The sequence below is a fragment of the Nesoenas mayeri genome (genome assembly GCF_963082525.1).
Source record: "Nesoenas mayeri genome assembly, chromosome: Z".
Taxonomy (NCBI): domain Eukaryota; kingdom Metazoa; phylum Chordata; class Aves; order Columbiformes; family Columbidae; genus Nesoenas; species Nesoenas mayeri.
In genome coordinates, this window is record NC_137542.1 from 55,836,886 (window position 1) to 55,863,499 (window position 26,614).

Below are 26,614 nucleotides of genomic sequence, written 5' to 3' on the forward strand. Positions count from 1 at the left end.
CTCTTACTCTGCAGAGCCTATTTTTTCTTTCTTTTTTTTTTCTTTTTTTAATCTAAATCTACTCAGTGCATGAGTACGCTTGTGTGGCCTTAAGAAAAATATATTTACAATGTCAGACACTGAGATCCATCACTATAAATGCTACTTTGGCAACTGCATCTCAGAAACGTTCTTTTATTCTGATGGAAATGTGAAGCAAACTTGCAGTGCTATATCCAGGGCCTCAGCAAGGAGCCCTGTCATGAGCAGTAGTGGTGAGTGCAGATCTGTCTGAGGAAGAGCCTTGGGCCCTGATTCAGAGCTGACCAGAGCTGATGCACACAGCCTCATCAGCTGCAGTGGACTTGACAGCAGAGCTTGCATTTGATAGAGCAAGATTTGAAGTGTATCCTGCCCCAGAGTTGACACATTTAGACATATCCCATGGCAACAGGCAAAATGAACCATGACATATATTATTTGCTCTGTATATCACAGGGCCTTATGCTGACAAGAGTGAGACTCTCCCCTTGGCATTTGAGTCGCCCAGCGTCGCACTCGGTCATGGTCCGACGGGCAGCAGAGCCGCTCACTTCAGCACAGATCTGAATGCCTCCCTCATCACACGACCCATCTTCATCACAAACACAGCTGTTGGATTGTGCTATGCAGGAACAGAGAGGAAAAACACTCAGGATGGCATCCAACTCAGCAAAAAACAGATGAAAATGTTTCCAGCAAAACTGTAGGATTGACGGCAACTTCTCTTCAGGCTGCTCCGTACAACAAAAGACATGCACCTGTTAGAGGGGGGTCCAGAGAGGACCACAAAAATGATCAGAGGGCTGGAACAGCTCTCCTGTGAGGACAGGCTAAGAGAGTTGGGGTTGTTCAGCCTGGAGAAGAGAAGGCTCTGGGGAGACCTTACTGTGGCCTTTCAGTATTTGAAAGGGGCCTGTAAGAAAGATATGGACAGACTTTTTCATAGAATGATTTCATTTGGAAGAGACCCTCAGGATCATTGAGTCCAGCCATAATCTAGTCTTTCTAGCAGGGCCTGTTGCGGTAGGACAAGGGGTAATGTTTTTAAAGTGGGAAGGTTCAGGCTAGATATAAGGAAAGGATGTTTTATAATTACAGTAGTGAAACATTGAAACCATTGCCCAGAAAGGTGGTAGATGCCCCATCCCTGGAGACATTCAAGGCCAGGCTGGAGGGGGCTCTGAGCAACTTCATCTGGTAAAAGGTGTCCCTGCTCATTGAAGGGGGGCTGGACAAAATGAGCTTTGAAGGTCCCTTCCAATCCAAACTATTCTGTGATTCTATGATTTTTTTTTCCTATCCAGAAGTAACAATAGCTGATACTCAGGTTCAGTGGAAAAGCTAGAAGTGGAAACGAGTGGTGCTCTGATTAGGCTTCCTCTGATCAGAAAGGGTTATTGTGCTTGTGGGTAAAGCTTGCTCAAGGTGCTTGAGATATTGCTCTCAAAGATTTCTCTGATATTACTGCTTGAACCAGTTCATGTATCCACTGCTCCAGAGTCAACATAACATGCAAGATGAGAGATCTGTTCTTGAACAGCAGCAAACTGATCATGCAGACACAGCCAGCATCTTTAATTACATATGGGTTGTTTCACCAAGATTAAAGGATCTACTCCTACAAATAAACAGGTGTAGTTGTTTCAGTGACAGCAGCTAAATAGATAAGAAGAAGATCTCATCTGCAATTTATTTTTGATAACTTTGTCTTTATTTTGGTGTTGTATGTTTGTTCGGTTTTTTTTTTGGCCTGTGTTTGTCTCTGCTGAAGCTCCAGCCCGTTTTGATTATCTTTTTTTTGTTGTTGTTATTATTTCTGTCTGCTCAACCCTGTTAGACAAAACAGATTAACTCCTATCAAGTAATCTTTTTTTGTTTTCAAAATACAACAATAACTGTGCCTCTATCTGGGGCACTTCTAAAAATCTAATTTACTTCTTTGTCTTCCCATTTCTGTCATCCCTCCATTAAATGCAATGTAGTGTAGGATACTCAGGGAAATTATATCAGGGCACTTGAAAACTTGCACTGCAGACAGATTGCAAAAGACTGTGACTATTTCCTCTGAGGGAAGAGATATTCACCTTTCATCATAATATGAGAAAATGGAATATGCAGTGAAGTACAAACAAAAGTAAGTGACTTTCCTAGATAGTATAGAATAAGACATTCAGTTCCTTGCCACATGATACTGCTGAGGAGACTGCTCCACAAATTTCAGAAAAGGATTAGCTATTCCTGTCATCAGTAAGGACTGCCACAGTTACTGTGTGTAGAAATTTAAAACAGGTGGGTATTGTGAAAAAAGAGTAGGGAAAGGGTTTAACCCAAAACTTCGAGGGAACCAACAGGTAAACTCCTTAACAAGGACTAGGAATAAGTTTTTCCTGGAGATAGTGCATTTTGTTGTGATATCCTCTGGGTTGGTTTTTTTTTTTTCCCATGAGTTTCCTGCTGATTTTGGACATGAAGCACTGGGCTGATGGTCTGAAGAGTTTAGCAGTGCCTGGTGCTCATGTGAGAGTCTGCAGATACCATACCAGGACTATGCTTAATGAGTACATGGGGATAAAGATTTCATTTTGGTCATACAAATAATTTTGCTTACAGTTGTGAAGAATCTCTTACCATCGCATTTTTCCCATGCGCGGCATGATCCACATGATATATCAGCTGCCTGAGGTATTTTGCAGTTTTCTGCATTAGTAAGAGAGTATTTTCTGCCCATGCACTCCAAAGCATGCATCTTGCAAACAGTTAAAGGTATGTTTCTCTTGGTTCTTTGATCTGTAGCACAGGTGTCCAGGGAAGGACTGAAAATGAAAGCAGAGATCATGCTATTTAAATATGCTTTATCTTGGTATCTCTTAAAGGAGCTGAAGGACTCGAAAATATTCAGGGTCCAGTTCAAATTTTCCCATTAATTGAAACTCATTCAAACAGTGCAGCAAGGGAAGTCAAAACAAGACGTGAATAATTCAGACTCCTTTCTTGTCTACAGGTTGCTGTACCTCCGCAGGGCCAGGATCTGTCCCTTTCTCAATGCTTATAAATATCTCAAGGGTGGATGTCAAGAAGATGGGCCAGACTCTTTTCAGTGGTTCGCAAAAATAGGATGAGTGGCAAAAGGCACAGGCTGAAGCACAGGAGGTTCCATTTGAACATGAAGAAAAACTTACTTACTTTGAGGGTGCCAGAGCACAGCAGTGAGAGCGAGACTTCAGTTAAAAATACTCCAGACCTGAATTATTCTCTAATACGCTACACATGCTTGCACCTAAGTACATACATAGAAAACATTTCATATACATATAATGATACATGCACTCACAAAAACTAGCTTGTAGAAATGGTAATAACAATTCTTGGATAACCTTAAACAGTGTTTGCTGCATGCCTGTGCTCCCCTGGTTACAGCCACAGGTAAGGTGCTGTGCAGGGAATGAGAGAGCACAGATGTGCTCCCAGGGGATGGAGGCCTTTGAAATATGGCACCAAAGGCTTATTTTCAGCACAGTTCCTTGTTTTGAGCTCACAAACCCTCCCACAGAGACTTTCAGTGTCTAAAGGATCAGTTCCGACGGTGAGCCTCAGGTAAACAGTTGTTTTGTGGGGAGGAGAGGCCAACAAGAAATGGGCAAATGGCCCTGATGAGCTTCACAAGGCTGCCTGAAGGGGAGGGTAAGTCCCTGTTAAAGTGGCTTGTCAGAGTGGGGAAAAGGAATTTGGAAGAAGGAAGGTGTGGTAAGAAATTCTTGGCTCAAATCTTGCTTGATGGCCAAGTGTTATAGTAATTTTTCTTTTTTTTCCTTGGAACTAGGAAGTGGGTTTTGGTAGACCTATAAGTAAGGCACTGAGGAAAAGTGCCTGCTCCAAGCTTTGAGACTGATTCTTTGAGACATGTTGTGGAAGCCTCTTAAAAGAGCTGGGTTTACAGAAGTTTAAACTACCTGTAACACAGTGCACCTTTAAGATATTTAAAATTTGGCAAAGAGTTCACCAGCTGAGCCTGAAAACTTCACTGCATCTACTTGCAGCCAAATATGTCTTCAAATAATAGTAACTGTGTTACATCTCCTGCTTAAGTTAGCATCCTCAACCACAGTGGTTCCCTCACTAGTGTGCTCAGTCAAAATACCAGTCACTAAATCCTTAGCGAAGTTTGTTGCCTGAATTTTCCTGAATGTTCTTTTGTTAACATAGAAAATGAAGTTAACTTGCTTATTCTAAGGCACAACAAGTGAGCAGACCAATGGATACGCAAGACCAAGCAGCTAACAAGGGAAGCCCGTGTATTTGTCTGCATTCTATTGTTTGTTTGGCTGGCTGCACAACCTATGAGTTAGTGGTGCACTGATTTATAATTTGAAAGTTATTTTTACAGACAGACGTATAAGAAAACTTTATCTCTAAATATTATCTTAAATTTGGAAGAACAAAGTGTGACCCAGGGAAAGCCTCTAATCTGTAATTAAGTTGTTTATTATGTCTAAAATTGTTCAGAGGCCTTCTTTATTTGCCTGAGTGATGAATCTCAATATCTGAGTCTTAAGGCAAAAAACCTGTATACAAGACAGTTTGATGAAGCTGAAAAGATTAAGTTCAGACACAAGCTCACTGCTCTGTCTGCTTTGCACCACTTTCACGACACCCAAAGGCGGGGATGGAGGCTGATTTAACCAGCTGCTGAAGGTTCAAACCAGGGAGCTCATGGTCCATGTTGCCAATCTCTAGCTACAGTATAATCTCTCAAACTGTCTTGAGAGTGCTTCACATATTGGCTGCAGCTGGAAGAAAGCCAGTGGAAATCAACACGTTCAGATACATAAGAAAAAGCCTGGAGAATCTGTACTCATAGAGAAAGTAATAATTCGTAGTCATTGCTGAGAAAGGTTGAGACAGGGCTAGAAGCACCACAGCAGTGCAATAAAAATTATTAGAGGAAAGGAGGAGTCTTTGTGTAAAGTGAGTGTGAGGAATTCAATACCTTTTACCTGAAAGAGAAGGCTTGGGTAAGAACAAGCTTTTACTAAAGCACATATTGTCAGAAATTAAATAGCAGGTGTAAGTCAGCAAATAACTTATCTCCCTTTCTCCTACAATAAGAGGCAGGCAACTTCCAGTGGAAGTAAAAAGTGAAAAATTCAGCATGCTGGAAATCATTTTAACTCCTTAAAATAATATTCAAGTTTTAATATAACACAGGTCAACCCTTAGGAGACACATACATGCTATGCAAATAAATGTGGAGGAGAAAAAGAGGTTACAGTACTTAAAAAATACAGAATCTCATGTCTCACTGTGGAGATAGTATTCAGTTACTGGAGGCTGAGGTTTGATCTCTATTAATACACTGACTGTACTCCAACCTCTTTCTTGCACTAACTCCAGTTCATATGAAAGAGCTAGTGTCCATGCTGTTAAACTACTTGTCCCCAGAAGACTGGAATGGTCCCTGAACCTCGTAACTCCTGTGTTGTGCCTAGGAATCATCTAGGAGTTGGCCTCTGCCAAAGCTGCTTTAGCAATTCAGCAGCTCTGGTGGCCCAAGATCGTTCCCTTGCTCTAACAGATGTGGACAGATGCAGCCTAAGGCACCACATCATGAGGGACAAATTACCCTTCATGAGCCTGTTGTGGGGTTCTCGTGCTGTCTTAGGAAGTCTCTGTTGTTGGCCTCTTGGAAACCGAAAGGAGGTAGGATGGGTTTGAAACAATGGTGTTCCTGAATTCCCACATGAGCTGTTCACAGCTCTCTTCTGAGCAGAGGCTGCTGCTGAAAGCCACTGCCAAAGCAAGCCAAGTTACTTCTGATCTCTGAGGAAAGACCAAGATGTGCTTACATGCCTTTCTCCTACTTCTTAACAGGCTGGCAGATTAGTCTGCTGTGACAGCTCATGATTTATCCTTCTATTATTAGATGTGTTATTTCAACAGACAGAGTGAAAAGATGGCATCAGGGAACAGAAATGACTGTTATCTATCTTCCTGCCATTTTGAACATAATTTTTAAAAATAGAAACAAGCAAGTAGTAGATTAATTATAACGAATGCCTGAACGCCTAACTAAGTGTAATTCATTTAACTTCCAAGGTTATTGTGACTCTGCTGATGGTCTTTCCTAGCATTGTGGACTTGCCTTGCCTTCTATATAACTAAGCTCAATACATCCATGAACAACACGAGGATTTGTACCTTGCTTTAATGAGTATTGGGAAAAAAACGGTAGGACCAGGTGTTTAAGGATAGGAATAGAGTCTTAGCAGAGCTGTTACAAACCTGGCACTTATTTTCATATGCAAGACAATGGCCTCAGATCCTAGGCAACTGCCCAGGGGGTGTACAAAATCTGAATTAAGCTCAGCAAATTTAATTTTGAGATGTTCAAAGTGTGCTAATTTTGCCTTAGAACCAGAGTCACTGTGCAGGGCACCCTTGAGCTATGTGGCTGATGGAAAGCATACTTACTCCACTGAGAAGTTCTGCTACCTTGATATAACTTGAGATGACTTAAAAGTTTCTTCTGCCTGCTACAGGAGGAAAAGGCAAACGTGATCTGTTACCCTACAATTTCCGAACTGCTCAGCTCCTGCTGTGACATAAACCTGGCCAGATTTCACATCCAGAGCTCACACTCACTGTGATGGCTTTACAGCAGACTTCATCCAGTCTATGAAAACCAGCCCAGATGCCGGAGTGCTGAGCTCTTTGGCACACCTGGCCATCAGTGCCAGGTGGTCTCAGGTGTCTTCCTGTTATGCCTCTGTTTTGGTTCTGTTACCTCCATATTTAGCAAAGAACTGAGAGAGTTACTAAGATCTTTACATTTCTCCTGCATTGCTTAATGCAGAATATAGACTTAGATCAAATAGAAAACAATAAATTCTGGTCTGCAAATTATGAGGCCAGGAAAGATGATGCGACTGGTCTGTGCAAACTGCTGTGCAAATGGGACATTAGATTTTTGTGCCTTTCATAACTCTCCAGTCTCTCAGTAGGAAAAATAATTCTGCTTTATTTCACTAGCTTACTGCTTCGATGGTTTATGTCCCAGGGGCCTCAGTTCTAACTTTTCCTCAGTCTTCTAAATCTTCAAAATATAATTTCATCTTTTTCCATCTATTTCACAGCTCAAGTGAAGCTGAAATTATCCCTTCACCTTCTGTCATCCAACCAAATTTCGTCACTGCTAAAACCCACTGACAGCTCTGACAAGGCAGGTAAGTAATGAACAGGACATTGATTGAGCTGTAAAGCAAACAAAGTACAATGCCTCCTTCTCATATGAGTAAAGCTTTCTCACCTGTCACGGACCGAAGACGTACAAAATTTAATTGGTCTTGAGTAAAGTGAGAAAGTCATTGCAAATTCAGCGCGAACTTACCCACACTCATAGGGCATTTTGCACACACATTGCGACTGATGCACTTTTTCCCAGGGCTGACATTTAGGCTCTGTCACTTCTGGTTTCACACTGGGCACTGAAGTAAAAGAACACAGACAGTGCTATTAAGGGTCAGAAGTACAAGGGCTGTTAAAGGTCTCTGAAAGTATCTTATCAGTTAATCTTAAAAGGCACTGAACCATACACCATGACATAAATTCACATCCTGCATGTTCAGTAAAAGTATCTACTGCAGGGAAGGAATCAATACTATTAAAAAAGATATGATACACTTTGCAAAGATACTGGTCAGCAATTTATCCACTGGTCATGTGTCAGATGGAAGGAGACAGGTACGATGTTCAAGCTTAAATATTCATCTTATTTCTGCAGTAGCCATTTGTTTCTACTAAACTTAGCAGTGTTGAATCATAGCTAGCAACAGCTTTATCATTAGGTTTCAGAGTTACTGGCTTCACTCTTGAACCTAAGGTTTCAAATTCCTATGTAGATGTGAACCTGAATATCTTTATACACTTATGATAATGAAAACTACAAGTTCCATCCTTAGCTCTCAATCTGCACTAACTTTAAAAGTAAAAGCAATAGTGACTCTTGGCGAATTTTTATGGTTGTACATGTAATGTTCTTTGAGTGCCGAATCGTATTCCAAGCTTGAAAATGAAATAGGCCTTTGCTAAACATTCCTCTGGAGATTTCTGGATCAAGTAATGACAAGACTTTGCTAAATCTGTACAGATACAATATCTGAGAGAGCTTTATCCTGATTTGTGTTTTAGATTAGGTATCTGTAATTTCCTACTTTAACATGAAACTTTAATACTTGTGAACATCATTGCCTTTGAATAAAAAGTTTAAAAAAATCTCCCTATAGAGACCAACAGAAATTGCCAGAGAACAAAAAAAAAAAAGAAGAGTTGCAGTGTATTGCAATACAGACAGCAGGCATATCAGGCATAACCCAGTCTCCTTGCAGAGGGGAAATTTCCACCAAAAATCTCGGCATTATCTCCACCACTGGGGCTGTTGGTTGCATTGTTGTTTGTCACTGACACTACAGCTGACTAAATCCAAATTTATGTTTGCTGCTGTACCTTGGATATACGTATCTTCTTAATTTTTGTGCCTCTTATTTCATATTCCTTGCCTTTTTTTTACATTGTTGTTATATTAATAATCATTATTCTAATGTAATTGTTGTCCCTTTTTGTTGTTTGTTTTTTTGGTTTTGGTTTTGGTTTTGCCTTCCTAAAACTTTTGTACTGATGTAATGCTCCCATACAACCAGGTACAAACTTTTTCTAAAGATGGAAGTATTTGAAATTGGTTCTAATTATTACTGGAATTTGAAAACATGATAAAACAAAAAAAATTATGAAAATCAGTCACTCAGCCTAAGGAGTAATTGGCAACAGTACTTCAGCACTGGCACTTTAGCACTTCATCAGCAGTGAACTGTTCAGGTACAGCTATGTTACTCCTTCTGAAATCCTTATGGTTCCAGAGTACATGGATATGACACAGCAGCAGACAACTTTTGCACTGGGAATCTCACAGGACAGCTGCCTTTTGAGGTCTAAGCCTGACTGTCACCTACCTCTTCTCTCAGGTCACGCAACCTCAGGCAGCAGTTGGCCAATAAAGAGAGGACAGGCATGAAATGTAGGAGACACGCCTGGTCTTCTACAGTAGTGACTGTTGTCTCCAAGTAAGGGTCTCCCCAGGGATACGAGAACGTCTGGGACCTCGAGTGAGGATGTGACTGGCCTGAAGCAGCAAGCTGCTTGGATGTCTGCATGTCACTGACCAGCAACACAGGAGTGCACAGAGGAAAGTGTTGTCTGCCTTCTACAGCTGGAAAAGATGACTTAGAGCTGCTGCCTGCTATAGCCTGTAACCCCCTCTGCCAGCTCTTGCCAGTAGCCCATATTAGCTGTGTGACAGTCAGATGACAAAAGGAGTAATCCAGCCTTGTCCTTCTCTGCCATGAGAGGTCATGGTGCACTGAACAGCTTCCAGATAGAAAAGCCACATCTCTAAGGTGCAGCTCACATGGTGATGGTGTTACACAACATGGGTGAAAAGTGAAGTATACTTAGGTGATGGAATAAGCAGTGTACATCCCAGGTGAGCTCTCAAAGTATTTTTAGTGGCAATATTAGATAGAAATAGGTGAGTGGGAAGCAAAAAGACATAAGAAAACCTCAGTAGAAATGTCTTATGGCATCTTTTTTGAACAGCCCACAGAAAACATATGCTCATGTTTTCTGCGCTTCCTGCTGGTGATGTAAGTATGGCTTCTCTCTATTACTGTATCAGATATAAGCATTGTCCATATCTTATCTACAACATATCTACAGCAATATATCTATCTAGTCTGTCCAAGAAAGAAACTCCTGCATTGCATTTGGAGGACTGCAATGTCTTACCTGGTCTCTTGCACTGGATAGTCTTCACGTCAGGAGACCACTTGAGGCTGGGCTCACACAAAATAGAGCGTGCCCCTTCCAAGTGCATGCCATGAGGACAGGACAGAGTTATTCTCTCACCAATCTCATACACAGGTTTCCATGGCTCTACTTGCAAACTCCATTCCAGGACAGGCAGGAGACAAGTGGTTTCTAAGAATTGAAGCATTCAAGACAGCCACAGCGAATCAGTGTATTGCAGAAAGCAGTCACATGTTTTAACTTCTTTTACATTCCTTAACAAATTGAATGGTAAGTTTAGCTGATTTTCCTGTAGAATCATATCAATCATGTTAGCACAGGATATTAACTCATCACACCAGCCAAACATGCAACACCAAGGACACAGTGACAATATGTTCTCCTACTGCCTGCAGGTCCAGCCCTAGCTTGAAGAGGGCTTCTGTGTTCTTATGAAGGAGGAAAGGATGGCGTTAAACTACAGGTCTGAAAATTCCCTTATCTCACTCAAAGTTGACTCACAAATAAAAGTGGCAGTGGAAAACAAACAAAACAAACAAACAAACCCCCTAATGGTTACTGACTGGATTAGGGGAAAGAAGTTAAATGGGATGATCATCCAATATGTAAAGTGATCCCTGGAGTAGTGTTCTTATCATAAGGTGGTTATTTGAGAACTTTCTTTTTTCCCAGTGTTGCCCACTGGACCTTTTCCTCAGTTTGCTTTATCCATAGACTCATCCTCCTGGTTCTTGGACATAGCCACAGGACTGAATTAAGCAGCCAAGTTTGTTTCCACAAGAAGTAATTCTTGGACTGGAGGTTAGTCTCCCTCACTTCTAGCCTTCCATAAAACCAGACTTCATGGACACATTTCTATTCCAATATTACAGCATCTGGATTGAAAATAAAAGTCAATTTAGACCTAACTATGTCTAGCAACTGGAAAATACAGGTGTGTATTTGTCCACCTCTGTAGCTGGAAAGCAGACATTCAGAGATGTTTCACTGTAATTCAGGGACAGAGTTGCATTTTAAAACAAGAATCACTTAGACATACCCTTGCAATATCTGTCTCCAATTTGCCACTGTAAATTACTGCCACACTTAGCAACAGGATCACCAACAAGAGAATATCCATGTCTGCAAGCATAAACAATGCTTTTCCCAACAGGATATGAGTTTTCAGCATTCTGAAAGAAAAGGAACAGCTGACATTTTGGATATACAATCTAAGAACCACCAGCAGCATTGAACTCCCTTTAATTCTGGCATGCAGTAGCTGAGGACAGTGAGAAGTGGTAATGTCACCGATGAGAGTGTCTGGAATACTGGAGCAACTCTGATTATCAGCAGTCAATAAATGTCATCAAAATGGAGACAATGATGTAACTAAGTTGGTAGAATGCAGAACATGCAGGCTATCTGAATGATTCGGATGAGGGAATAGAGTGTACTATCAGCAAGTTTGCTGATGACACCAAGCTGGGAGAAGTGGCTGACACGCCAGAAGGCTGTGCTGCCATCCAGAGAGACCTGGACAGGCTGGAGAGTTGGGCAGGGAGAAATTTAATGAAATATAACAAGGGCAAGTGTAGAGTATTGCATCTAGGTAGGAACAACCCCAGGTTCCAGTATAAGTTGGGGAATGACCTATTAGAGAGCAGTGTAGGGGAAAGGGACCTGCGGGTCCTGGTGGACAGCAGGATGACCATGAACCAGCGCTATGTCCTTGTGGCCAGGAAGGCCAATGACATCCTGGGGTGTATTAGAAAGGGTGGTTAGTAGGTTGAGAGAGGTTCTCCTCCCATCTACTCTGCCCTGGTGAGACCACACCTGGAATATTGTGTCCAGTTCTGAGCCCCTCAGTTCAAGAAGGACAGGGAACTGCTGGAGAGAGTCCAGAGTAGGGCAACAAAGATGATTAAGGGAGTGGAGCATCTCCCTTATGAGGAAAGGCTGAGGGAGCTGGGTCTCCTTAGCCTGGAGAAGAGGAGACTGAGGGGTGACCTCATTAATGTTTACAGATATATAAAGGGTGAGTGTCACAAGGATGGAGCCAGGCTCTTCTCGGTGACAACCAATGATAGGACAAGGGGTAATGGGTACAAACTGGAACACAAAAGGTTCCACTTAAATCTGAGAAGAAACTTCTTTTCAGTGAGGGTAACAGAGCACTGGAACAGGCTGCCCAGCGGGGTTGTGGAGTCTCCTACTCTGGAGGCATTCAAGACCTGCCTGGACACATTCCTGTGTAACCTCATCTAGGTGTTCCTGCTCCAGCAGGGGGATTGGACTGGAAGATCTTTTGAGGTCCCTTCCAATCCCTAACATTCTGTGATTCTGTGATTCTGTGATTCTGTGATTCTGTGATTCTGTGATTCTGTGAGGGTTAGAGCTGAAGGTACCTTCTGACAGGGGTCTGGCAGTGGTACATCAGTGATGGAGCAGTGCTCTCCTGCGAGTGACAGACTGACTTCAAATATGTCTGCCATCAAGCATTAAGAGGGGAACATAAGCTCCTGAACAGCCTTCCAAGTGGACTGGTGGGGAGTATACAGCTTTGCTAATGTTTAAGAGGGCATGTTATCAGCTTGTTGAGGGTTAATGTGATTTGGTCACTCAGAAGGGCTGAGCTTGAGGACATGTTTGTTTTTTTTTTTTCTCATTTTACATGCCAATCTGTTCTAACAAGAGATCTTATGAAAACTTGAGAGCACTACACAAATTGCAGGGTTTTAACTTTAGTTTGTGAACCAAAAATATCAATGTGGGAGGCAACAACTGATTACCCAAAAAAAAAAAAAGAAATCACTGGCAAAAGAGGGACCACAAAATTTTGGATCTTGCCTCAGGTTGCAGTTGTGCAGACAATTAATGAATTTTGAACTAATCCTTTTATCTATTTATTGAGCAAAAATACTCTAGATGGCCTCATAACATAGACAAGGCATAATTCATTCCTCCAAGTGAGGGATTTAGTCTCCCTTGTTAAATAGGCCCAAGTTACAGTCAGTCAAATACTTTGACAGATCATAGCTTCACCCGGGAACAAGTAAGTGCGATGGTAAGTTACAATAGACAATACAGTAGACTGAAGGTTCCTAAACTCTGTTTATACTTTTGCTGTAGACTTGCTGGGGGTTCTTCCACAGTTCACTTTCTGTGCTGTTTTTTCTCTAGTTTCTTGTGCTTTAATATGTAGTTCATTTGGCAGACAAAATATTTAATATGTGTATAGGGTAAAAGACAAGTAGATTACTTTTCTCTGTAGGTACCATGGTCCAGAAAAGCAAATATTTTGTTCCAGTTTGAGGGTTCAGACTTTATAAAATTTTATTTTTAGCAAGAAGTCTTGGTTAATGTCATGTAAACTTCAGCTGGGGAAAAATTCTGGGAGACCTGCTATACAGTAACTCTGATACTAAGCTTACCACGGTAAATACATATTTGCAAGTGAATATCTGTATTAACTGTAATAGAGACACTGCAGGTACAGAGGGGACAGATAATACAGTACTAGAAATAACTTGCTTATAACAGAGTACAAGAAATAACTTACTTGAACAAATCCATTTTCCAACAGAGGAGGAGGTGAACAGAATTCTGTAGGACTTATGGATAAATCAAAACAGTGTGGTTCAATCAACCTATGAAGCAAACAAAAGTACGATTTAGTTTGAATTTAGTCTCCCTTCCTTTAAAAATTCTACTGTTCTCAGTTTTCAAGATTATTATGCGCCTCATTTACATCACTATTACACAGTGCCAGGCTATCTGAGAGAATGCTAAATAGAATGCTGTCAAGTTTACTGGCTTTTACACCATTTTCTACTCTTACCTTGTATCAGATTCACAGCTTCAGAATTTCATTTTGTTTCAACTTAAATACAAAAGCTCAGTAAGTGATAGTCTCCCTGAATTCAATAGCTTAGGCACCGTTCTGAAAGAAATGTTTTAAACCTTCCTATAGTTGTGCTCCAACTGTTTTGGTTTCTGTTTCTTCTTACCGCAAATGCTGCAACTCTTCATCTTCACATGTTCTGCTTTCACGCTGCTCACCTATGCAGGCCTTCCCTCCCCCACGCGGGGAGGGGTTGTTGCAGGTTCGAGTCCTTGATTTCCTTCCCCCTGAACAAGGACTCCAGGAAGACCAGCAGCTCCAGTGTCCATCAACAACACCTATGCAAAATTTGGGAATATTTCACATTAAACTTCTTAGCAGGTTTTTTGTTGTCTAAGAAAAAAATCTAGTGATGGTCCAAACTGTGACCTTAAAAAGAATTCCAGGTTGCAACAATCTAATCTTACTCAAACTCATCTTTTACTTAAGTATAATTCCATGGAGTCTGTAAGTTAGCTATTTTTATATTCTCTTAGACTCACCAAATATCAATTATCAGAAAAATTAAAGAGTAAAAATTGATGAAGTTATTGATACCTATTCATTTACTACATATATTGATTTCTAGAAAGCCACATTTTTAGTGGTTAGCATTGTGAATTGCATTTAACAATATTAAAACCAGGTTTTGGTTGAGTGCTGCTCAGACATGTTAAGCAAAGACTAAGGCTTAGGATAACCCTCCGCATGCTGCGTATCTGCAGTGATATCTGACCCAAGCAGCCAACTCGGGTTATGCACTGGGACAGACACACTCTGGAAGCAGGAGAGCACACTCTGCCACTTCCAAACTCTCACAAGTTTAAACTGTGCTGACCTGGCTGATCTTGCACAAGAGTTCCCAGCTCACAAGCTGCTCCAAAGGTGTAAGGCTTGCAGTAACACACACACTGAGTTCCTTCCACAGCTGCCTCACCACCATTCTGGCAAGGCTGACATTTGCAGGGATCATTTTCAGCCATATATTCTTCAATGGCTTGTTTTAGGTAATGCTTTTTGACGGAGGAGCAGGGCACTTCCTTTACCAGCTCATACAATGGTGTTAGCTACACACAGTAGAGAAACATTTATATTAAATAGTTATAATTGGGATATAAGAGTTTATGAGCACATTTTGTCATGTAAAATGCAGCTGATCATTTTAGCTTCATGGAAACTTCCTGTGAATTTTTATTTTCTTTTTTTATAAAATGATCTGAAAACAAAACAATTGCAGACTACAGCCTGATTATTCACCAGCTGTAGCTCAATCATTTCTCCCATTTAGGTGATCCCACTTGCTCATCTCTGCTTCAGGAAAATAGCCTTACCTTTTGTTTAATTACTCTGGGATAGTCTGTCACTGATCTGGCCCAAAAGGAGTATCTCTGACTGTTCCCAGCAGGATTATTCAGCTCTAGATAACTAAGGCCTGCAACAGCACCTGGGCTTCCTCCTTCTATGTAGGGGTCTCCTTTAATCTTATTACCACTGCTTCCTGTAGATTAAGGATGGGAGATACAGAAAACACGATTGTTGCTATATTTACAAATGGAAATAGAAACAATACATGCAAAAACAATACTAGTAAACAGTGAAAGGGCTCTTTGGTGCAGATCAACATCTGTGCCTGGGTCAAGACTTCCTATATGGATAATATATAGGAAGCATCTGGTTTTGCAGGTATCTTAGCAGCCATGACTTAGGATGTCCAGAAAGGTACTAGTTACTGGGAAAGCATTTGTAATGACTGATGGGTGGTTAGATGGCCTTTTAAACTAGACACCTGGTGTCTGGGTTCAGAATGTTAAGATAAAGTTCAACAGAGCTATTAACACCTGCTCCTCACTTTGACAGATATTTAGGAAGAGATGATGGAAAGATGGAGACATGACAACTGTACAAGTCACCGTTGAACATTTACCTGAAGAAGTCTGTAGCAGTTCATCCAGTTTGGAGCACTTTACTTTTTTTTTTTTCACAATGAATGCATTCCAGCCTGATGTGGTGCACTCATACATGTCTGTTATGCTCAAACCTGCAGATAATCAATCCATTAAAAATACTGTACACAGAAAGTGCGTTGGATTAATTTCCAAGTTTCTCATTGTCTTGAGACATGTTTTAGGAAGAAAAGAAGCAGGAAGTATTATCCCTAAATTAGAAGGCAACTAACTAGCATGTTCTGTGGGAAGGTCCATACGCTGCTAAAGCCTGTGGATGGAGGCTGAAAGATGGGATGTGTATCTGGAAGAAGCTTATTGTTTCTTTCATCTCTTTTTTCAGCAATTGCTAGTCCTACAGCACTGCTCCCCACTGAGTAACATCATACATGTCACTCTGGTGTTTGCTCTATTTGTAATTTTTTTCTGCTTTACACAGTTTTACCCAACCTACATCTTCAAATAACTTTTAAGCTTTAACACTACTTGAGATTTAGATTGGCAGTGGAATTAAAGTTTAGCCTCATGAGCTCCTGAATCAACCATCAAATCTTTGCCACACAGAGCACTGCAGGTCACAGATGTGGATCTCAAACTAAATGTTGTAGTTTGGTCTCTTTTTCTAACCTTTTAAATTTTCTCTATGAAAAGAATGTGGTGACTAGCAAAGCCTCTTATTTGATTTTAAATATCAGTAGGGAGAACAGGCAAAGAAATTTTTGTATTTGTTTACTCACTTTGTTTCTTCTAACTGATACTCTAGTACTCTACCTTCTGCTTTCATGTTGTCAGTATCCATATAAAAGATAACTTTGTAATGTCCTCCTAGAGATCCTGAGTGTAAGAAATGAGTCCCAAAATGTTCAATAAGTCTTCGGTAGACGTTGTACTCATAGATGGTTGGAAGGTTGGCCAGTTCCTTCCAGAAAGGCTCTGCGAGAGTGAGGAAGTCTGGGCGGTTGTTAATAAACTGAGCAACTTCCACACTGTTCTCAACAACCATCAGCTGCCTGCTCTGGAGGAAGGAAAATATGTCAGTCATGCTTCATGTCACTGTCAGGGTGGTTTCCACTAGCCAGATGACATGCACATTATATTATCTACTAAACAACAGCTCTTCTAGAGTTGTCAGACACATCTAAAGAACTTGCTGAATGCCAAAAGAACATCCTGAATTTAGGAAACATCTTTTAGACCTTAACTTATAATTGCTGTGTGATTTATTTTCCTCCTGTGTACCTGAAACCTAGTGTAAGGAAAATAAGAAAAAAAAAATATCACTCTTCAAAGCTACTGGTTGTTTCCAACACTGAAAGCCTTACAGCAGCAGGTTAACAAGCCTTGTCTGAAAGCAAATCAGGGGCTCTAGAGAGGACTCTTTTTTACCCTTTTTTGTCTAGAGAAGCCTTTCTTTGTAACGGGCTCCAGGCATTTTGAGGCTGCTGCTAAGTTATAAAATCCTGTATGCCTATACAATAATGGTCATCTCACCCTCTCAAAGTTGCTTTTGAACTTTGTTGTGATCAAAATTCTTCCTTGTTAGTGTGGTAAAATGAGTTTGTTCTCTGTCAGCTTGGGGGCCATAAAATGTGTACATTCATGACTTGATTTTATTTGCTATAAGATAGAATTAATGCTTCATAATTGAGAGTTATATCAGATTATTTATCTAATGCTCTCTTTTAAACAAGTCAAAGGCATAAGCACTGTGACCTCCTGGCTGTTTAAAACACCAGATCTTTATCTTAATGGAGTTCTAGTAGTGGAAATTGCATTATAAAATAAAGTAGCTTTAACCACAGAACTATTTTATTTTTTTTTCACTCTAAGATGCTGACAAAGGTGAGAAGAAAAAAAAAAAAAAAGTGCAGTAAATCACTGGAAGAAATTAATAGAATCATTTTAGTTGGAAAAGACCTTTAAGATCATCAAGTCCAATCATTAACCCAACACTGCCAAGTCCACCACTAAACCATGTCCCTAAGAACCTCATCTCCACATCTTTTGAACCCCTCCAGGGATGATGACTCCACCAGTTCCCTGGGCAGACTGTTCCAATGCCTGACAATAAATTATGAGAAGAAGTGAATGGTTATCTTCCTCGAATAAGGAGGAAAACAGCTAGTAAATAAATAAATTACTAATAAAGAGGTAAAATGGAGAAAGTAAAAAACAGCAGCCAATGCTTTTTAATTGATAACGGAACCAGTGATCTCTTTGTTAATGTTTTATGCTTTGTGCCAAAAACATCTTGATAGTATAAATAGTTTCATCTCACTATAAAAGCACACGAAGAAAAATGATGAAAATATTTATGTAAAATACTAAGCCACAGTGACAACTTATACACACCTTTTGACTGTATTGCAGATTTTTATTCTGTGAATAATGGTGTCCACTGTTTGATTTTTCATACCTCTCTGTGTGTTTCATATAAGACCAGCTGCTGTTGAAAAACTCATAACTGAAATCATTCTGAATTTTAACCTAGAAAATGAAAGACAGAATTCTGTATGAAGAGCCTCATGAAAGATGTTAAAAATGGTAACTTATAGCGTAGAGCAAGTCCTTCCTGAAGCAAAAAATCCAATGTGTTTTTCAGGCTGAATCCATTTCAGACTTCATAAAAAGTAGCACACACTACTGGAAAATCCTTACATATATACATATATATAGTTTATACAGCTGTATATTAAGTACTTATGAAGTAAATTACATTAAAGACTGATTGCTATGCTTTTTATAAGTGTGAGACAACCCAAATCTTTGAGGCAATGACTTCAAACAAAACATATCTCTGGAAGATTGCCACAAAGCACCACAAAGAACCTCAAAGCCTTGAGCACGTAAAATTTCTTAGGGTGAATCAGCCACTACTTATGCTAACGAGATGGCTTTACATTCAGTCTAACTGTGTGAGAATTAGAAATCACATCCAAGGAATTACATTTTTCTTCCTTCCATTTTAGCAAGATATACACCAGTTTGTATTTCAAAATAATAAGAGACTTCATGAAGGGAACAGGTGTTCCTCAGCTGCATTTAGGGAAACCTTCCTGCCAAGAGGCCCTACAAGCTGTGCATTATTCTCCCAGTCTGAATCATGACTCTAAATATAAAGCTGTGCTTAATGGAAACATACTTGGAAAGTATAAGCAAGAACGCTTTCACTCAGCCTGTAGTATTCTCTCCCATCACCGCTAAAGACCCTTCTGCATTGTCCTCCAAAGCTTTTTGTATGAATGACTCTTCCCCTAGTCTCACCAGTAATGGCATCAAAGCTATGAGAAGAAAAACATGGAAGATCATTAAGACAGAGAGGTAGCAAATTATTTTACAGGAGCTGAAAATTACAGAGCCATTATAACTGAATGCTGTATTTGCAGATTAAGATCATAAACTTATTTACCCAAGAAAAGGGAATATCAATTCATAGACTTTGTTGTACACAGCATTTTAAAATATAGAAAGCAAAATGTTGCTCTTGGTTTGTCAACAAAAATGAACATATATCAATATCTCTTAACATTAAGACATTCATATCTATCATAACTGATTTTATTGTGTTTTATTGTTGCAGCAGTTAATGCAACACTGAAGCAACAGGGCATCCATTCCAAAATGTTTTTGTATTATATGTGAATTATATCACATACCAAGTGATACAACTATGCTAAAGAAACTTAGGATAGTTATTTTGCTAGGTTGCAGATAGGATATATAAACAGAAATCCATATGGATTGACTGTACTAAATGCAATAGCAATGAACGAAAAGAACGAGCATTTTGGCTCATTTTTTCCATGCATTTTTTCCATGCTGATGATTATGTTTTTTTGGTTGACATTTCATTTCACGTCTTAAAATATGTTTTTAAATGGCAGGAATGAAAGATAAAAAGCTTTATTCTGTGCTTCAGATTAAGGGGCCTGTGCATCCTGGCTGCACTGAGCCACTGACATGGTGCAGGCTCACTTTTGAACATGGGATGTTTCCCCATAGGCCCAGTGAATCTGTTTGTAGAGCCAGAGCTTGTAAATACAACAAAAATGTAAATGCATTTGGCACCAGTATTACTGAGCCCAGCACAGAACATTACCCTATTCCTGTAAGTTCTGAATTCGGTGGTGTTTTATCAGTATCGCATATAGTTGTCTTCTCTTCACATTGATCTTCATCTGCACCATCTTCCTCACAATCCTGATCTCCATTGCACACAAGAGATCTGCTAATACACTGACCTAAATCAGAACAAAAGTGCATGAGGAAAGGAGTAGAGTTTGTTCATTTGAAAATAAACAATCTAAATCCAAATAAAAAGTCACACTTATGTACTATGTTAATTAGCTTGGCTACTCACATGATGAAGAGTCTGTACACAGGAGGGCTTATGAAACAACAGTAAATGTAGACAGAAAGAAAAAGTGCTTAGCATACTTGAGGGAATCAGAGCCATTCAAGGTTTGTGATATATTAATGAAACAGTTGACTTCTGGATTTATTTTCTGAGCTTTCATGCTTTGACCCTATCATTTGTGATTAACTGTGATTATCTCACTGGTAGCACCAAAACATGTTTATCATATTCCTCTGTGAAAAATGTCTACCTACTGAGGTAATGTGCTTTTTTTGTGAAGGTAATGGAAGCTGCTTGGATACTACCACTGTTTTAGGGAGCATTAGTTTCCATGATCTGAGCAATTTCCAAGATGTTTGGATATAGCCTAAAAGAGTTTGAACGATGGCATCTAAGGTTGCCTCCTTCATTACCTTCTCATAATGAAAAAACTGTACTCTAGGGCAAATTAGTAAACCAGAACAACTTAGAAAGGCTACCAGGGCTACTGAGTATTATCTGCAAAGCTTTGCAACACTTCAGATGAAATTAAAACCTGTAGTAGCCTGAAAAAAAGCAAGAATACAACTAAACCAAATTTCTGTGTAGGTCAGGGGTCTTGCAAAGTCATTACCCATTTACTGAACTTCAAAGATAACAAGGTCAGCTTCTTAACTTCATGACCAGAAAACAGAGGAAAAAAGATCTTGGATGGTACCTGAGAAACACCTGAACCGATCACCACAGCCATCCTCTGTTGGGCAGCCCCTTGTGGGGGTGCATGGTCTGGTTTCAAAGGCAGCCCCAGAGCAGGGGTTTCCCCCATACTGGCCATAAACTGCTACCGTCCGTCTCCGAATCTGAACAAAAATCAAGGGAGATATTATAAAATCCAAATGCAAAGCAGGACTAGTTTACTGGTGTCAAGACAATGCTACCACTCTACTGCTATAAGGAAATGAGACACTCACCATTTTTTCTGAGAACAATACCTCTTGGTATTACCACAATATGTTAAAACACTCTCAAGTTCATAGAAAGACAACTATTTTGTCTATAAGGCTTTTAGACGGAACCATAAGCCTGGCTGGCTTGTTCAAAAATCTCATATGTAACTAAAACCAAAAGAAAGCTGATGACAAATTTCAGTTTTATTTTATATTTTTAATATTAAATTCAAAGTCAATTATGCTTTTAAGGAAGATGATAAAATCTAACATTAAGTAGGCTACTTTTTTCTTCTAAAAAGACTAAGGACAGTCTCATGGTGCATCTTTAATTTTGACTATTGTCTCTTAATCAATGCAACATCAAAGTAAATGAGAAAGAAAATCACAAGTAAGAAGTAAGTGTCTTGCACATCAAGAGAGTTGCACTTTAAAAATTATCAGTTTGTTTTTATTTAAGATACTATTTTGCAACCAAGTTTTCCTTCCTTGAGACTTGACTCCTCTAATGGAAAATCAATGGAATTGGTACAAACCAGCATCAATAGAGGAATGTCTCAGTTTACCAAACAGTTCAGTTGAGCTTTTTGGAACTATCACCAAAATGAAAAGTGCTCAAATTATTTTATGACATGAATTTCATAGTTTTGAAAGGGAACAAAAAGGAGACTGGAGGATTTCCGTTCTGAATTCTTTATTGTTCCTCCTTCTTGTTCTTCTGAGGATTTGTCTGACACTTGATTTGTGATTTTAAAGATACAGTGGCTCCTCAACTACAGGGAAAAAAAGCATACTCTTTTGAAGTCATGAGTAGAAAAAGCATGTCCATCTATACCTGTTTTTGAGTACAGCCATCGCACTCGGACCAAGGGCCAAAAGAATTCCAGCGGCAATGGACTGGACGGGATGGGCTGCATCGGTAGTATGTTTTTGCACAAAAAAATAATAATAATAATAATCAGGGAATGCCATCCATGAGTATTAGTGCAAAACTTTCCTAGACAGCATAATAGGCCTCCAATAAAAATAAGGTCTGTGATCAGGCCCCCTCTAAATCCATTGGGATTTGCTTGTCATGAGTAGGAATGAAACCAGTTCCTGCTTGGGCTTTCTGGTCATGGAACAACAGAAGAAATGAGACATCGACCTAGTCTGAAGTCCAGCAAGGACTTTGTGTACCCTGTACCAGCTTTGAAGCTCACCTTCAGCGGTGAAGCGGGAGAGGCCAGACCATGCTGAGAGGCGGGCAGCGGGCTGCCAGGGGCTGTGTGTGCCGTGGAGTGGGGCAGAGCTCCCAAGCAGCCCGAGTGCCCCTGCGAGGCACAGGGAGTGCAGCTTGCCCCTGGGATCAGGGCTGGCTTGGGGTCAGCTGCCCCGTTTGGCAGATGTGAGCTGCTGTGGCTCACACCACTGCCCTATGCTTTACTCCCAAAGGGAATCTGACTCCTCCAGGCAGAGGTAAGGGACGCCGCGATATCCTCACTCCTGTCACCACTGACAGCACTGCTGACACTGAACAGTGTCTTCACTCCCACCAAATACATCCAAAAACCCCTTGAAGCCCTGTCCCATGCACCAGAGGCTGTCTATTAGATTATATATGCCTAGCTTTTAGCATGTAACTTACTAAAGAAATATTCACCTGGAAAAAATGGGAAAGAAGCCTGAAACTTCCAGCAACAGAAAAATCCCCAGCACCTGAAAAAAAGAGAAGCAAAAGCAAACTTACTCTGCTTTTCTGCTTTTTCCATTAGCTCATGTAGCTTTTCCAACTTTCTGCAATCTTTACATTAGACAGCTTAAGAAATAAAGGACAGCATCATACTGACTTTCTTCAGCTTTGTTGTGCAAGCTCTTGTTCTTTACTTCTTTTCTTTCTTGCAATACTGCCTAATTACATTTTCAGCTAAGTATTTCTCCATATAAATTAATATTTCATTTCACTCACCATATTCACTTCATCAGTAAAAATTAAGTAAGCAATTGTCTTACCTTCATGTTAGATGAAATACTCAGATATCCAGCAATTACCACAGAAAATGCACTTCCACTCAATTCAGCAGCCAAAGGAGTCAGTCAGTCTGTCTGCTACTGTACATCTCTTCTCTCTCTGCCTTGCTATTCAGCTTTTCTTTCCCCAGACAGGCTGAATATTGCCAAGGAATTTTTATCTTAGCCCATCTAGTCCTCTCCAGGGACACAGCCTGCTTTGGGACCTGCTCAGTGTTTTTAAGATATATAAATCAAGGCTTGGCTGTGCTGACTAGCGCTGGCACAAAGCTGTGAGGAGCGCTTACTGGAAAAATGTTTAGCTTTTCCGTATCTTCTCTCTCACAGCTTCTCTCTTCTGGACAAGACTTTTGAGAGATCCCAGGATAGTCTTGGTGTCATATACACTGGACCAGAGTTGAGTCGCCAGCTTCAATAGGAAAAGCCACTCCAGAATTAGGGTGATGTTGCTAAGGTTTAATTTTTATAATCAATCTTCAGTCTTCACTTCTGTAGTTATTCTGGGGTTTGTGTATCAGGTGTCACACTGGAAATCAGTTTACGGATCTAAATGCCAGTTTTAGCCAATTTTGGTACGGTCCTGCCTGTGAAAGGCTTCCTGAGATCACCCACAGCCCTTAGTTTCAATGACACAATAGCTGGGTTTTCGTAGGGATGCTCTTGCAGAAGTAAGAGCACTTCAGTTTTTCCTCATTCTGTCATGCCTCCTTAATTTATTTTTGTCTTTTTTCACTTTCCAGGGCTTATCCATTCCAGTAATAGCAAGAAAATGCCACTTCTGGGGAAATTCACTTGAATTTATCCTAGTGGAGCTTGGATGAAGCCCTCGTGGAAAAGCAGCATCTCTATCTAATAACCCTATTTCAGATACTAAATCTATTTTGGACAGTCTAACACAGTCCTCAGAAAATTAAATGCTTCATGTCACAGCATCACTACATAGTGACTTTCAAACCCCACACTCTGTTGGCATGGTTTGCTTTCCTTAAGGAAGATACCTAGATCTTGGATCACATTACCCCATCCATGTGAGGGATGCCTATGTACTCTGAAGTAAGCAAACCCAGAGCTAAGACAGAGCCTGTCTTTGAGACTTTTCAGGTTTAGTGACTATGAATCTCTGTGGTAATGTAATTCATATGCTTTCATCACTTCTGTACATATTTCATTGCTTTTGATCGAAATCCTCCTGCTCCTATTAAGTTTTATGATCAATTTGTGCAACATTGTCAGTGGTCATTTGCCTATGAATGAAATTATTAAAACAGAGTTAAGCCCTTTAATAGCTGGCACAGAATATGGGAACTCTGAGTAATGTTTTATCTCTACAGACGTACATCTTGATCTTGTAGTTAGCTGTTTTAATGGCTTAGATAGCAATTCACTTTCTGTAAGTACATCATTAGCTATAATAATCCTCAAGGTAAAGATATACCTTAATTTGCTCACAAACAAAACATGCAAATAAACATAAAAGAGGACAAATACTCCTAGCAAAGAAAGCCTGTGAGTTTACATTGATGGAATATCTTATTGAAAGAAGCATTTCAGCAAGACAAAAATGTTGCTTTGGTGGATGCTGTATAATAGTCCTTTTAGCACACATTTCCAGGTACCTCAGCCTAAAGACTTTGTGTTCTTTCATTTGGAAATAGGACCTTGCTTTTTTATTGATCCTGACTTCAGTAGTAGCAAGAGCAAAAAGACTGAACTGACAAGATGCAAAAGAGAGGGAGCTTAGGGTCGGACTTGGGTTGTTCCTGGACTGCAAATGCACAGGTCCTGTGGCACTTTACTGGTTTGCAGTGGATGGATGTTCAGTTTCCTCTACAACAGTGGGACTGTGAATGGTTGATTCTTGTTTCATTTAACAGGGTACTTATAATAACTTTTTTCTACTTAGCATTTAGGCTCTGGGCCATTTAGACAGTTTCCTGTTTTTCTGTGTTATTTATACTTAAGGCTATATGCAGTTGCATCATAATCTACACTGCAATTTTGTGATAAGGGACTATGCAGCACCTAGCACAGTCCCAGTCTGACTGACAGGCACTTCTACAATTACATACATTGTAATAAAAGGCCTGATCGAGGGAGGTCCCAAATTACCTCTCCTGCCTGCATGGTATTGAGAGTGTAACTGCATGGACAGAGTGTAACCTAAAGAGAAGATGGGGCTGGTTTTCCCTTACTGTTAGTGAAAATGGCAACAATTTACTCACCATTTTGGAGTTAAAAATGTGTTTTATCATAGCAACTTTAAGTCATTGCTCAATATTTCTACTTTTTATTCAGACACAAACTGTCTTTAGGCTTAAAAACAATGGTTTGGAGGAATAAAAGAGGGATAGTTTGAGAGACACAATGGGTTAGCCATAAAAAAAGGCATTTCTTGTCTTGCGCCAAATGATAATTCCAGCACAAGAATGATTAATGCAGTGCTTCACTTGCTGGGCAAATGATATCCTGTCTGGTCTGGAGACAACATGAAATGGTATTGTCTGTATTCTACTTCACACTAAGGTCAGCCAGAATATAATTATATCAGTGACATTTCCCTGTAGACTTCCAGCTTTTTATAGGATTGATGCTAAGGTTACTCAATAGTTTACCAAGCTTTAAATAGTCCTGTGTCTTCATTGTCCAAGTTCATTATGTATTACAGCCCTAAAAACAGTCTGTGCTCTGTGACTGCTGCAAATGCCAAGGACCCAGTGACAACTGAGTGGAGAAAGAACATCTTGTCATTATGGTTTTAAGTTGTGAAATTGACTTGGAGAGTTTTTGGAGTTGTTTTTGTTTGTTAACGCTGTCTCAAAAAAACAAAAAAAACAAAACAAAACACGACAAAAAAATAAAAAGAAAAAAAAAACCACAAAATTTAAATTGCCCAGGTTTTTTTCATGTATTTGTCACATTTCATGGATTAATGACAATGCCTAGGGATGTTCATCTATGAAGTATGTCAAATAGCATTAATGCTGTGCTAAATGTAATGCAAATGATTCTCTTTCAGTGGACCTTGTACAAGGATATTGCCTCAGATACTGCAATCCTAATGCTGCAGAAACTACGACAAACAAACACGGGCTGTTAGAGTTCTGATCTGTGTGAACTGAGTTGGAAGAAAAGAGCTCATGTTAAAATAATTCAAAATTCAGAGAGCTTTAGGAGTATATAGGTAATAAATCAGACTTGTCTAAAGTGTAGACATTTCAGCCTGTGTGCATACACTGGGCAAACAAATTATTACTTTAGAGTTAGGTTCTGATCTTAGGACACAAGACATGGTGAACAAATTTAGCACCTTGAAACTGCCCCAAATGGTGAGTTATTATTCTGTTTTATCCACATCTTTCTCTGCTTTCACCTCCAATTTCCACCGTGTGTTCTTTCTGCACATCTGGTGCTGGTTTGGGCATACTTCAGTCCCCTGTGTGAGCCAGTTTAATTTATTACAATGACAGAAAATAAATCCAACAAAAGAAAAATCTGGATGGTTTTGTGCTGGTTTAGTGAGTTAGATCTTCTCCCAGGAAGGTCTGGTAGGCAACAGACCCAGGGAGAAGGTAAAAACATACAGCCATGGAGAAGAGAGAGGTGAGAAAATAGGTGGGAAGTGTGAGAGGAGGGAGGGGAG

The 26,614-nt window shown here is 40.0% G+C and overlaps 1 protein-coding gene across 1 annotated transcript; it reads right to left on the bottom strand.

Moving 5' to 3' along the window:
• Positions 1–455: 455 nt before the first annotated feature.
• Positions 456–22,962, bottom strand: C7 (complement C7; the record flags this gene model as incomplete). Its single annotated transcript, XM_080362525.1, has 18 exons — positions 456–643; positions 2,650–2,834; positions 7,406–7,502; positions 9,856–10,047; positions 10,916–11,048; positions 13,418–13,505; positions 13,866–14,037; positions 14,577–14,805; positions 15,070–15,236; positions 15,663–15,776; positions 16,453–16,696; positions 18,034–18,168; positions 18,824–18,962; positions 19,781–19,922; positions 20,736–20,877; positions 21,800–21,875; positions 22,607–22,662; positions 22,957–22,962. The coding sequence occupies 18 exons, from the start codon at positions 22,960–22,962 to the stop codon at positions 456–458; spliced, it is 2,505 nt and encodes an 834-aa protein (XP_080218651.1).
• Between the last annotated feature and the right edge of the window lie 3,652 nt (positions 22,963–26,614).